Source organism: Buteo buteo, chromosome 2 (genome assembly GCF_964188355.1).
Source record: "Buteo buteo chromosome 2, bButBut1.hap1.1, whole genome shotgun sequence".
Classification (NCBI taxonomy): domain Eukaryota; kingdom Metazoa; phylum Chordata; class Aves; order Accipitriformes; family Accipitridae; genus Buteo; species Buteo buteo.
In genome coordinates this window covers 23201316-23215220 of record NC_134172.1, presented here as the reverse complement: position 1 = coordinate 23215220, position 13905 = coordinate 23201316, and the positions used below count along the sequence as shown (strand labels likewise).

At 39.1% G+C, this 13905-nt stretch overlaps 1 protein-coding gene across 1 annotated transcript in view; it reads right to left on the bottom strand.

Moving 5' to 3' along the window:
• Positions 1-466: 466 nt before the first annotated feature.
• Positions 467-13905, bottom strand: part of ST8SIA6 (ST8 alpha-N-acetyl-neuraminide alpha-2,8-sialyltransferase 6) — a 47785-nt gene continuing 34346 nt past the window's right edge. Inside the window, exons 8-9 of the mRNA XM_075048240.1 lie at positions 13223-13695; positions 467-8257 (exon numbers count right to left, since the gene is read on the bottom strand). Coding sequence (XP_074904341.1) covers positions 13227-13695 — 469 coding nt within the window. The 3' untranslated portion in view covers positions 467-8257; positions 13223-13226. The remainder of the gene's footprint in view (positions 8258-13222; positions 13696-13905) is intronic.

Sequence of the window (13905 nt, the reverse complement as noted above, 5' to 3'; positions counted from 1 at the left end):
ATCACTGTTTTCAAAGTGTTCAGTTATTTTTAGAGATAGTTTTCAAATTTAATAGCTATTTTTAGAGGAAAACGGTAACAATTTTTGTTTCTTGTTTGGTTCCTTTCCTTGTTTGAATTTTCTTCAATAAATAATTTAAAAAAATATTTCAAGTCATTAGAATTAACAGAAGAAGATGGTTAACTGTGTTGCCATACAAGAACAGGAAAGACTGAAATTACATGAAGGTATTATTTAAGCAATATGTATTTATACATGTACCAATGCCCCAACCCCCCCATACCTGTTTTTAAGCACAGCTTGCTTTATTCCTTGCACAGTTTTAAGGAACTGTCCATATTTCTACCAGCAGTTGCTAAAGCTACTGTAGAGAAATCAGACTAATGCATTTTGTACGCTGCTGTGCCTCAGAAGACATATTTTTGAGTGTTAAGTCTCAGGAATTCAAAAAAGAAAAAAATCACAATTATGCCTAATAATTCTTTATTTCCAAACAGAAACTGCAAAAATATTCTATTACAGAACAGGTAACAAGTGCAGAATTCTAAGTACGCATTATAACAGTGAAACCGTTGCCTCCTTGACAAAAAAATCATTAGGCACTTAAAACATGAAAACAAAGTACAAATTAAATCAGCCATAACAGATGACTCAACAATACAAATTCATCCTGGTTTTCTGTAATAAAAGCACACACACGGTTGAGGGGCTTTCTGTGCCTCCTCCTAAATCCTGCGCAGGGACACTTCTAAGTTACGCTGCACACATTCTACTCAGACAATATCAAGTTCACATCTGAAAACATAAGTTCAGCACTGAGAGAATTTGAGAGAGCCTTTTTGGAAACAGCAGTAGCAGAGCCTACACTAGCAGCTTCACACAGAGCTTGGCGCATGTGGAGGAGCACAATTATACCAGCTCCAAGGGGGGATAAGCTCTGCTTTGACAATTGCATTGAAAAGAATGGAACCAAAATGAATGAAAACAATACACATTTTAAGAGACAATGAAACCTCTGGGCAAAAGCTATCACAGAAACTTTATGGAATTAATTACATTATGACACATGGAACAGTCTCTTAAAAGAAAAAAACATGCATTTGCCATCCCTTAGGAGCAGCTCTGTGTAGAACCTCTCCACCTATCTCCTCACTTGCAGATCTTGAAATAAATCAGAAGCAGAGGTGGCCTCTTAGACCCACCTTAAAAAGGTAAATCTAAGCAGCAAGTGTCCAAATGACTAACAAAAATACCTTCTAGAAATCAGTCAGATACCCTTAAAAATGATTTTGCATTGTATCACTGGTTTTTTAGGTGGCATTATGTAACTTGCCCCGCAGTTTACTCTCATAGCATAAAATATAATGAATATTTTAAATAATTTTTATTAGACACTTAAAGAAAAGAATATTAAGAATATTAACATAAAGAATACATATGAAGCTACTATATAAAATGTGCATATAAAACATGCAGAAATGTCAGCTGATACACTTCAATTTCACAAGAATTTAAGAATGGGTTTGTACCATAAGCACTAACAATAAATACACCAAGAAGGAGGTGTTTTTAGGGAATCATCTCACAGCTGAGCCAAGAGCTCAGAAGCCTAACAGGTTGTTGAACTACAGACTTGCTGTGAAGAATCTCGTCTTGTCAGGGACTAAAGTGAATAGTGAGGAATTTAAAACCAGCAATATTGTCTTAGACAAGACTCTCCTGTCACAACCATTAGCGTGTTTCACTCTGATGGCCTTGCCATGATACCATGAATTCATAGTTGGATCATTAAATATTTCCATCATGCAATTGTCTGAGTTTTCTCCCTCACTGGAGAAAAGAGGGATGAAAAAAAGACAAGACACAACAGTACTGGTGCAGCAACAAATGCCAATGTATTGCTGAAGCTACTCCAGAATTTAGCAAAAGACAGATTTGACTGTTTATTTGATGGCAACATGAGGATGCCACTCCTTCTTGTATTTAACAGCCAGACTGTTTTCATGTTTAAACCAGTATTTACCAACGCCTGCCACCAAAGGGCAGCTATTGCTCACACACAGAGGGACGGGACGTGAGCTCAGTTATCACACATCACAGTACTAAGTTTACTCCTTGGTCTACAGCAAACCCAAACTGATGTACTCCCATCGTGTTAAGCTCTTGTCATATTGCTTGAATTTGCTCGACACTGAGAGCGCACTGACAGGCTGCTACCCCAGCTGGACTAGCGCACCGTAACCCAGTAACCCGGGGTCGTTCCCCTGGTGAGCCAGCGTTCCCAGAACAGGAAGGTATTCTGAAATGCGACTTTATGAAAGGAGACCACTAAATAACAGCAATAGTTCCTTTGTTTAGTGGCATGCTGCAGATCGTTTCATGCTCTACTTGACCATTATGATAATTTAGAGCCAATTAAGAAATACTTTATGAAAATCTGAACAAAGCTTAATAAATATAAATCTGCCCACTCATTGTGCACTGTAGCTGAAAGGCCCAAATGATTTCTACAGAATACCCTGAGAGATCAGCAGCCTTTGAAATTTGGCTGTCCAGAAACTCAGAGAAGGACGATGTTCCTGCCTAAAATGACAGAATTCAAAATCAAGAGAGCCAGGCTTTATATGGTAAAAACACATCCCTTTGTCACTGTTCTTGGCTAGCAGACCTAGAGATGAAATAGATCAGCTGAAGTACCACAAGATGAAGGACTACCTGGCTGTGAATATTTCAAACTAAGATATATTTAACGAACAAGCTCATGTGTAAGAAGTCTACTGCTTCAGAGCATGCAACAAGTGGCTATCAGCTGTTTGAAATAAAGCTGTTTCAGAATAAAGCACTCCACAGAATATTCCTTGGGCTTGATCTCGCACAGACTCCTGTACACAAGTGGACGTGTGCTTTGTAGACCCAAAAGTCCGTGGAGGAGCTACTGCACGGAAGCTCAGGATCTCACTCTGCAGATTTGTCACATGACAGCAAGCGACAGGACAGAGAAAGATCTCCAGGTCAAATGTTTTTTAAACCTAGGTTGCCATGTCAGACTGTAACTCCACCACAGAGTCTGTGCAGGCTCAAGATCTAAGTGATCAATTAACCCAGACCAATTAACTGACCCAGATATCTGCACTGGATAAAATAAAATAATACATAACAACAGGAATATTTTGCTAGGAATTTGGGAGCCCACAGAAGGTGCTAGGTCACCTAGATCATTTAGTTTCTTTTCCTGAATCACACAGGACAGAGAATTTCATCTTGACTCAAGCACGGCAATACATCAGACATCTCACTACTGTACAAAGGAAAGAGAACCAAAGTGAGACTAACTGGTCTCAAAACTGCCAGACCTTGCACAGCTCTGTACTCTGCAGATGCTGTTTGAAGTGCTGGGATTAGCAGAGACTGAAAGCATAGGCGTGCTGAATAATGAGCAAGTTTATGCAAGCTTACTGTCAGTGAACTGAGAAAATAGTGTTTACAGTCAAAGCTTTTTTTAAGTTATCATTTCTGAACCTGCTGGTGGTGAACAGCTTGTTAAAATGACTGTAATGGGAAAGGGAGAAGGGGGAGCAATAATCAACCAGTGTAGGTACCTAGAGTCCTTAGTGTAGCTACCTAGAGTCCTTAAGCACCTTCTGTCACCACAGGGCGAGATGGGCTCCTGCCCACCAGAGCAGCTGCTGTGCTGCAATCCCCCCTTGCAGGAGCCCATCTCTCCCCTCTGGCCACGGAGGCCCCCAGAGCTGTGACCTTCCTGAGGTGACCGAGGTTTCAGGGGACCACTGGGCCTGTCCAACAGCCGACACGTAACAGACGGCCCCACTGTGTCCTTACAGTCCCACCTGCATGGTCTCACCCCCTCCTTTGCTTTGACTCTGAAATTCCTCTGGCTCTGTTGGCATGAACCAGTTTTCTCTTTTTGTTGCCATGCTAGGTTTTTGCTGGCTCAGTGTGTCAAAACAGCTCAGTGTAGGATCAGACAGGAGCCGGAGATGGCACGAAGGAAGGGGTGCAGTGCAAGAACGAGGACTGGACTGTGTAGCCAGCCATGACAGCTTAAGTCACTGTGGAGCTACAGCCCAAATTTAGCACCTCCAGTTAGGCAATGTAAATATCCCACCATGCTGACTTCCTTGTGGTGTAAACCAAGCCATTTAAAATATGTTTTACTATGCTGCAAGCATAGCAGTGTTTGACTCATAGCCATACAAACTCCCTGACACTAAACAGGACTACATAAGGCCCTGCAGGGTGAAGAGAAATAACCAACTCAAGGCAGCACTGGATCCTAAAGGAAGATGCAACATTAAAGATTCAGAGGAGAAAAAGGAATAAAAGCAGCCAAGCAGGCTTTAATCTAATGATGATGTGAGGCAGTCATGTGCAAGGACACTGTCAGCCTCTGCAAAGGTACAGTGGAACTATTAGCACGTTGTCAGTGTTTCTATCTTTAGAAAACTATTTAATCTCAATATTCATTCCACAGCATGTGACAGCATTGGAGGCCCACAAACCCTAAAAATGATTATTCCTCATGTGAAGTAGAGGGAATGAAAGGCCCTTCCTAACCTTTGGTCAAGAATCCTTCATAAAAACTGCACTTGGCTCAGTCTTGCCAAAGTGTCATAAACATCTCCAGCCAGGTACAAAATCCATTTATTCATCATTAACCTGGCACAGATGTAAAATAAACAAGAAATCACAGGTGTAAAATAAATAACAAATCGCAGATGTAAAATAAATGAGAAATAATTTATTCAGCTACCCAAGAAAACATCCACTCCCACAGTGAGTGTACTTCAGCAAGTCTTGATCAATCTGACTGTATCCTGTCACACAGAAATGCTATTAACTTGCCCAGCCTGTAAACAAATTAACACGACCTAGCCACCAAGCACACAGCAGCAGTAGCAATAATAAAGCCGAGTACAAGGTCTGTGCTTCTGTGGAGGGAAGTGGATGCAACTAACATCTCATAGTAACTTCATGTCTGGAGCAAGGCCTGAGAAAGCTACGTTAAAAATAGGTTCTTAATCTAAAGTCTAATAGGGTATATTTTTATTCTATGAGGAGTTAAGAGTATTTGTAGATAGGAAAGGTTAACAATTCCTCCATGTATTTCTTGTCAGTCCTGTGCTCCACACAAATCACTGTCAGCTTTGAGAACATAGAGAATCAGGTCTTCAGGCCAATGGCAAGTGTAAACTTCACTGAAACAGCACTAAAAAGTCAAAGTGTCTGTCCATGTTACAGAGCTTTCTGTTTGCTCTCATTTGTGTGTGCTACATCACTGTCCTTCAGTTAAGACCTCTTTTCATTAAGGAAACTAGAATAGGTTTCTTCTTTTTGGCTAAAGTGCTCTTAAAATGCATTCCAATAACCTTTCCAGTTATTAACACGTGTGTTATAAATAACATGGCTGCACAGAAATAGTACAGACACACAGTAACTTCAGCTCTTTATGGTGTGTCATGGTACACTGTATATACATTTATTCACTGAGATAATACAATACTGTGCTAACTAACAAATGCTTTTGAAAAACGTTGCTTCTCCACTGCAAGTAAATTTCATTTTCTCCTCTCCACATCTTCTATGTACACACAACCAGGTTTCGCCACTTCACTCACGCTGAGTAGTTAATTTAGTTTAATCTGAGCAATGAATGATACCCTTTGCATCATCTTTACATGCACACAAAGCACTTGCAATTGATCTGGATACAATGCAAGATCCTCTCAATCTCCAAAAGATGCATGAATTTTTCCAAGTCAAACCATGTACCTGCTACACAGCCAAGATCATCTCATTGCACTAAACTAGACTGGAATAAGTTACAGTCCTTGCCTGAACACAGGTGTGTCTCTGTCTCTCTGGATGAAATATGATGTGGTTCTCCTCAACCTAGGCTGTTTGCATCACCCAAAGGACAACTACATCACTTTGCACAGCTTCCAGCTACAAACACTCAGGGACAGTCTACGTGAGTGATTTATGGCATAGGAGGAGCTCTTTTGGGAGCAAATTTGTCTTTGATCTATAACTAGGGTCTTGCAGTAGGCAATCATCCATAACACTTGTAACATGGATGCAGGGTCTTGCAGCAGCCAGCTCTCTGCACATGAGCAGCAGATGCCTGTGGCCAGAAACTGGCACAATTTCACTGCTGGTGAAGACAAAATGTGGACGTGTGGTGCTGGAACCACAGCAGATCACAGTAAATCAAACCTGTGTGCTCGCCTCTTTCAGTCACCAGCTGGGAACACAGATGTACCTATCAACTCAATTGTGATGGCTTTGTTTCTGTTAAAAGCCCTACTGATATTCAGAGGACCACTTGCATATTAGTGGTGTCATTCAATGCCCCAAAGCACTATCTATTTTTTAAAAACTTTATTTTCAAAAATTGACTTTATTGCTGATATGTGCAGCCAGGATTTATGGACGCTTCTGCTTGGGTAGGAGTAGTATTGGATTCTGATACCATTATCTTGGAAATGGATCAAGATGCTGAATGTGTCTCAACTAACAGACCTGGAACCATAATGATTGATTCTAATACTTTCAGGATTATTTATGTGATTTTAAAACTGCTGCAAGGTAAGCCTTCAAATATAACAACAATATAGAAATGCTCTTATGAAGTATCAGTTTAAAAGTTTTTTTGAACCTTATTTTATAAAGTTCATTTCATTTAAGTAGGATTTTTTTGCACATATAATCTTCAATGAGTGGAATATTGAATGCTCTTTAAATCAGTTGGTTGGGGATTTAATGCTACAGTGGCAAAAGGAGTTTTAGTAAACAAAATACTCGATAGTATCTGACTGTAAGAAGAGAAGGACACTCTATCTTTGAACCAATCATTCAATAGACTCTCAAAAAAGCCACTGAAACTCTTCTTTTAACAGAAACTGGTTATTACAAAATTGGTTTGGTTTGGTTTGGTTTGTTTTTTTCCTTGCAGTAAAACATCAAAGCAATAACTTATAAGCAGCCATAGCTAGGGCAACAACTGCTTGTCATAGCTCCTGTAAATGTTAAAGTGATTCTTTTCATTGGGCTGATATTTCACTTTCTCTTGTTGCAGGATGTTGCTCCACAGGTATTCCTGGACCATACAGAAACTGAAAGCACAAGAACTGCATGGGTTTTAAATTAAGTGACTGTAGGTTCTTTTCTCATATATCCTGGTATAGGAGAAGAGCTTGAGGTTGATGTAAGAGGAACATTCTTCTAATAATGCTTAGTGTAGTTTCCTTATCTGTAGTCACATATTGATACGACAGATGTTAGGTGAAAAAGAAATAGAAGAAATGATAGGTTTGGTACCTATCATTTTTCTAATGAATGGCCCATCTCGTAAGTCAGCCAAGATACAGAGCTGGGATTGCAGGAATGTCTGCAAAGTCATGCCCTACCAGAACTCTGGGGATTGCAGCATGGAACCTAGTTTATTGTCCTCGTTTGGAGCTGAACTGGACCTTAGACAGGAACACAAGCAAGAAGAGGGGTTTAAAAACAATTATACAGCTCTGGTCCTTCAAACACTTGTTCACAAAATTAACATCATTCACATGAGTGATCCCATTAAATCCACAGCATTATCTATTGCCCACAAAATAAAAGCCCATTAAATCCACAGCATTATCTATTGCCCACAAAATGAAAGCCCATAAACCACTTGACTATCTCTAACCTGAGGGATTTTTTCATCTGTGCACCCTGGGACAAACTAAGAATGACATAGCTCTCAATTAATTACTCCTCTGCAGCTCTTCTCATCACCTTTCTCATGTAGACAAATGCTAGTGTTTACAGGATCAAGTTCTCAATTGAAAATGTTCACTGCCAACTCATGCAGCTACCATACAGAGACTATTGCCTGTATCACGTGATATTAACAAAACCAGAGAACTTATGTAAAAATAGTTTAACGATACTTTAAGAAGCAAAACATGATGAATGTGCATATTGCCACCATCCTGAGATTGTGCTTTGCTACAATTAAACCAATAGTCAGGAGTTTCATAATTTCCCAAATAAATGTTATTTTGTATTTAAAAAAATGATTGCTCAAAATTCAGAAATGTAGCAGTCACTGTGTGAAAAAAATCTCTTTCTTTTCTCCCCAAGTGTAAAATATTTCTCTATTGTAATAATGCAGTTTAATGCTCACAAAATCACATCAGATCAAATCCAACACCGAACTGCTGAGATACACACAAATTGTCTCCTTAGGATCATCACCCTGGAATTAAAACAATAAAATATGTTATTGATATTTCTTGTATAGTAGGAAAACTGCTTGTTCTATTCAAAATAAGCCAATAGCTTAGTCTTCTGTGTATCCATTTCACCTTCTGCATCTGTTTTTTCATCCTTATTTCAGACTGGGAGTCTGTGACATTTATTATACAGCATCACAGACTCACAAAATTCTCCTGGGTAAGCTAAACTGCTTGTGCCTGATCTAGCTCGAGCATCTGCTCTTTCTAAAGGAGGACTCCTTCATCTGAATACCCCCAGAACTTCTCACACTTACCCCACCTGCATCACCCTCTTCAGGCTTCCTAAGCTAACCAAGGCTGGGTGCAACCAGTATCTTCTGCTAATCTGAATATGGATATGTTCTAAATTATATTATCTTACTCATATTTTGAAATAGCTAGAGATTGAAACTATTCTGTTTCTTCAACAGGCTAGTTCTGCTGTGGAAAAACAAAACAAAACCAAACAAAACCCTTCTAGATCTGTAAATACTTTTTCATTTTATTTGAAATCTAACATAAGTTCTAATTTGATTTAATCTATATTTTTCTATTCTGGCGGGTTTTAACTAAACCAGAAGCAACTTATCTCCACTTGTTTCACTACCAACATTATTCTTAACACTAAAACTTAGTGGCTGAACACATGAGCAAAGTGTGTGCTTAAAGCTATACGGTATGGGTACTAAAGCAGAAGACCTTTCTTTCAATTGTTGTATACATCTAATAATTTCACGCTGTGTAATATTTGCCCAAGTCAAGCATAGGCTGAAATTTGGCTGCCTGACAGGAATCCAGAGGTGTCCTTATTTTCAAAATGTGGTATCATTTTTCTCAAGGTAATTAAAAGCGAAATGTGGGGCAGTTCATATTTCTCCAGCTACATTGAGACACCACAAGCATAAAAGAATTTCAGCAGAATTTAAGCTCATGTTGGTATCCTACTGTTATAAATAGGTTATTTATAACAATTGTATTTATAAATAGGTTATTTTTAACAGTATTTATCACTTATTTGGATTGCAGTAACTTTCAAGGTTAAGAAAAAGATCACACAACGACAGAGTTTGGAACAAAATGGTTCTCTGATGTTAATTCCTGAGCAAGTAAGCAGGCAGCCCCCTGCTTTACAGGATGCTGCCCTACTAGCTCCACCTTGAGTGGAGGGCTACACTGCTGCTGTCTCTGTCAGAAATAGAAGGCTTTTAATCATCTGGTTGGAATTAAAAAGCCCAGACCCAATATTTACTTTCCAGGTAAGATACACTCACCCTCAGTCGAAGTTTCAGCAGTTCTTACTCCCTAACCACCAGCACACCTCTGTTCAACCTGTCCTCCTTCTGTCCTTCTGCTCGGACAATTGAACACTACTCTCTTCCCCAGGCTCAGGGAGTCTCAGTTTCATTCTTTCTTTCTACGTTATTTTCTGTTGACTAACTCCTCTGAGCAGCTGCTTGACGTTACTGTGCTGTATATCAAAGCAACATATACTCACCTTCCCTGCTGTTTCTTTCTAGCAAATGTAAAACCCGAGAGATTCTTGGTCAGACAAAATTTGCATTTTAACCGGGCTTCTGGGCAATGAAAGTTTTGCCAGCCTGATTAATTTATCATCTGACAATTTTTCTAATCAGATTTTTCTGTCTATTTTTAAATATGGATCAGGCCATTTCCCCTCCTTGAACCTATGTTTACTTGAAGCTAATGACATGCCCTTCAGGCTTATCAGGTTAAACCAATGAACAAAGAAGACTTCCTTCAGCTGCAGGGCCATAGCAAAAATGATTTGGTAATTTAATACAAAATAATAAAGTTCATTATTTTAATTGCATTTCAAGACTTTGCTGATGTCTCATTTTCCACTTTACCATCTGTGATAGGTATGCATCTACTTTAGCAAAGACATGTACATGTCTGTTGAGCATAATCATAAAGGTGCAGGAGCAGATATTAAGGCAGATGGAGTTTCTCACATCGTTCAGCACAAGCTCTACAGGGTTCTCATATCTGACAATTCTCTCTATCCAATAAGACAAGTTCACCCTTACAATGGCAAGGATGGTGTTTAGGAGCAATACTGCCAAAATGATTCATTGGGATGCAGTTATGCTCTCCCCATACTGTTCCAGAACCTGCCACCTGCTTGCAATATAGGTGCTTGCAGAAGAGCAGCTTCCTTCACTTCTTATTTACAGCAGCAACATTTTGTGTCCCAGTAACCTGTGAGGGAAGTTCTGCCTGAGACTTCTGTGGGCACCCAGTGGTGTAAGGAACCTTCAGCTACACACTAACAGGAAAGATCGTGGAGCAGGGAGAAGAACATAAAAGGGAAATTAAAAAGAGAAAGGAGATTGTTCAATTTTTAGAAAAGGTCATTTTCAGTGAAATATACTTATTATAGAATTTCAATTATCTCTAATAGTAGATAATAGTAGTAGAATGGTAGCTCATACTGAAAGCATTTAATTTATTTGGTTTTAAAGGGCTAACTTTTCTCTTTGTAAATGTAAGTGTAAATTAGGGCAGCACAACTTATCCTTCTCGTTGTTTTTTTCTTTACAGCTTATTTTGCTAATTTGGCCACAGAAGTGCTTTTCAGTCTGTCAAGCATGGACAGCATTAATTAACCCATACAGATGCTTAAACATTTTTGTGGCTTCTATCTGGTTCTTTCTAGATTAAATATTCATAAAGAGCTGCCTTTCATTTTCTTAGCTGGTGTAGTTACTACAATTAAAATTACATGGTATGTCTCCGGCGATTTATATTATAGGAAGAATAAATACAATTGAAACCGCAGGGTATAAACAGCTTAGCCACTAAGAAAAATACATTATGTATTTCTTAACCTTTCCAATATGCTGCAACTTTTTTCAAGCAAAAAAGCATATCTCAGCCACATGAAACTGCATACACATACACCTCCTCCTAGATCATCTCCTTCCATGCACTAGGAGAATGGATTCACTAGATGACTTCTAGGTCCCTTGTCACATGTTTTATATTATTCTAATTTTATATGAAACCAGTTTATTTTTCTATTTCTTCAAATAAACTGATACTGAATAAAATTGTGCCTTCTTGGTACTAGCAATCTGCTAGTTTAAAACTTAGCAGTCTCTGACAATGAACCAACTGTGAATGTATCTTTGATAGCATGTTTTCTAAATACCATCAAAGGATATTTTCAAATACATTTCAGAACCTAGCCAGAAGAAAAGCCCTTAGCTTTTGAACTTAAAATTTCTGGCTTGAACAAGATGATGCTCTTTTTATTTATTTAACTTGAGTAATACAGTCGTAAGATTACACCAGTCCAATTAAAGCATATTATATACAATGGTAGTTCTACTGTACATTTCACTTACTGTCATATTAACTTGAACCCCCTGGAAAAATAGAGTTCTGTGAAAGGCAAATCCAACAACAGTATTGTGAGCTGGGGAATTTCTGAATTAGCTTAAAAGATGAAGAAGTATTTATACAAATTGGTCTTACTTTGTCAACAGGGCAAATCAAGATTGAAAACATGCTGTCAAATCTTTTCAAAGTCATCTGTAATCTGTACGTGGTAAATTGGCTCAAGGTCAGAGGCCAGACTCTGTGCTGCATTTCTCTGAGGCAATACACAGAAGGTAGAGGTCCAAGGGGGATGGGACAGTTAGAAAGGACAGAGCAAAGGGAATGACACTTCATCCTATATTTGTAACTCCCAGATTCTTAGCTGCCTCAAGGTAAAATCCTCAGCAAGATCTGCTATAGTGTATGGCAGCTTCCTCACTGCTGTCCACAAGCTGTTCCGCAGCCCAGGGCTGCGAAAGCATGCTGCTCTAAACTTATCTCTACCTAACAAGAGGGAACAAGGGCGCATACGCATGCTACTCCTTCATGGGGCAATCTTAATCCTTACTTTGGCCTCTGTATATATCTGGAAAGGCTGTGCCAGGATTAGGTGGCTTCTCTTTGTCCTGGTTTTGGCTGGGATAGAATTGATTTTTTTTTTCCAGTAGATAGTATAGTGTTATGTTCTGGATTCAGTATGAGAATAACATTGATAACACACTGTTGTTTTCAGTTGTTGCTAAGTAGTGTTTAGACTGAGTCAAGGATTTTTCAGCTTCTCATGCCCAGCCAGCAAGAAGGCTGGAGGGGCACAAGAAGTTGGGAGGGGACACAGCCAGGGTAGCTGACCCAAACTGGCCAAAGGGATATTCCATACTATGGGATGTCATGCCCAGTATATAAACTGGTGGGAGTGGGGGTGGGGGTGATTGATTGCTGCTCGGGAACTAACTGGGCATCGGTCAGTGAGTAGTGAGCAATTGCACTGTGCATCACTTGTTTTGTATATTCCAATCCTTTTATTATTATTATTGTAATTTTATTATTGTTATTATCATTATTTTCTTCCTTTCTGTTCTATTAAACTGTTCTTATCTCAACCCATGAGTTTTACTTTTTTTTTCCCCGATTCTCTCCCCCATCCCACTGGGTGGGGGGGAAGCGAGTGAGCAGCTGCATGGTGCTTAGTTGCTGGCTGGGGTTAAACCATGACACTCTTGTAGATCATAGTATGTGACTGCCCTTAATAAAGCAATTCACAAAGGCTGGTTCATGGGAATTTATACCAAACCAAACATAGGCTGGTGAAGACACGTATCTGAGATAAGGAGGCAGTACTGACTGACTGTGAATTATGATGATAATATGTATTTAGCTATGCTTCCCATCTAAAGTTCGCAATTAGAAAACATTTCTCAACCCTGTGGTAGATTATATTTATTCAGGAAACTCCAACCTTTCACTTATTTATGAACATAACTTCATTGAGTGTAAGATAGAAATGTCTCTCTAAGGAAGAACAGACCCACACTGTTCGCAAAACAAGTTTTCCCTTGATAAATTACTTGAATAAAGACATTTTATGTGGTAAGAATATGACCTACCTTTTTAGTCTGATTCACATTTACCAAACTGCAACTTCAAAATGCCTTTGCCATGAAGCTGAAGGATCTGGTTGTATTCTTTGGGCATTGCATGGAAACCTGGTTTAGGCAGCTGGTTGTCGTAATAGTGGTGGCTAATTGGCATCTTCTCTGTGGATTTTGAGAAAGGCCAGAAGCCATAGAGCTTCACATTCTCACACAGCTCAAGAGCAGCACTAGTGATCATAAAACCAGATGATAACCGGTAGGCTTTCACACCCTTAGTTCTCCAGAACTGGGCAAGACTTTTCAGATAAGTGGGGTGAAAAAATATTGCCCTTTGGGTTGCTTTGAACTCTTGCAGAGTGTGATACACTTTAAAAGAAGTGGCTGTGTTGCTTCTGAAGGAAAATGCTGGCAATAAAAGAAAAGCATCTCCATAGACCGCAATGTTCTCCAGAAATTCTGTTTTCTTTTCATTTAGTTTGTTGTATCTGCAAAGTACATTTTAGGAAAAGAGTGAATGGAATGTACTATTGATATAAATATTACAGACCAAACCAGCACAACTGAACTTGCATATATGAATTATGAACTCTGCTGCATCAGTTCAGCCTGTCTACATTGCAAATTTATACCAACCTGTTATATGTTGTCACATGTGTAGTTATGAAAATCTGGCTTTATTGTATAATAAGAACACA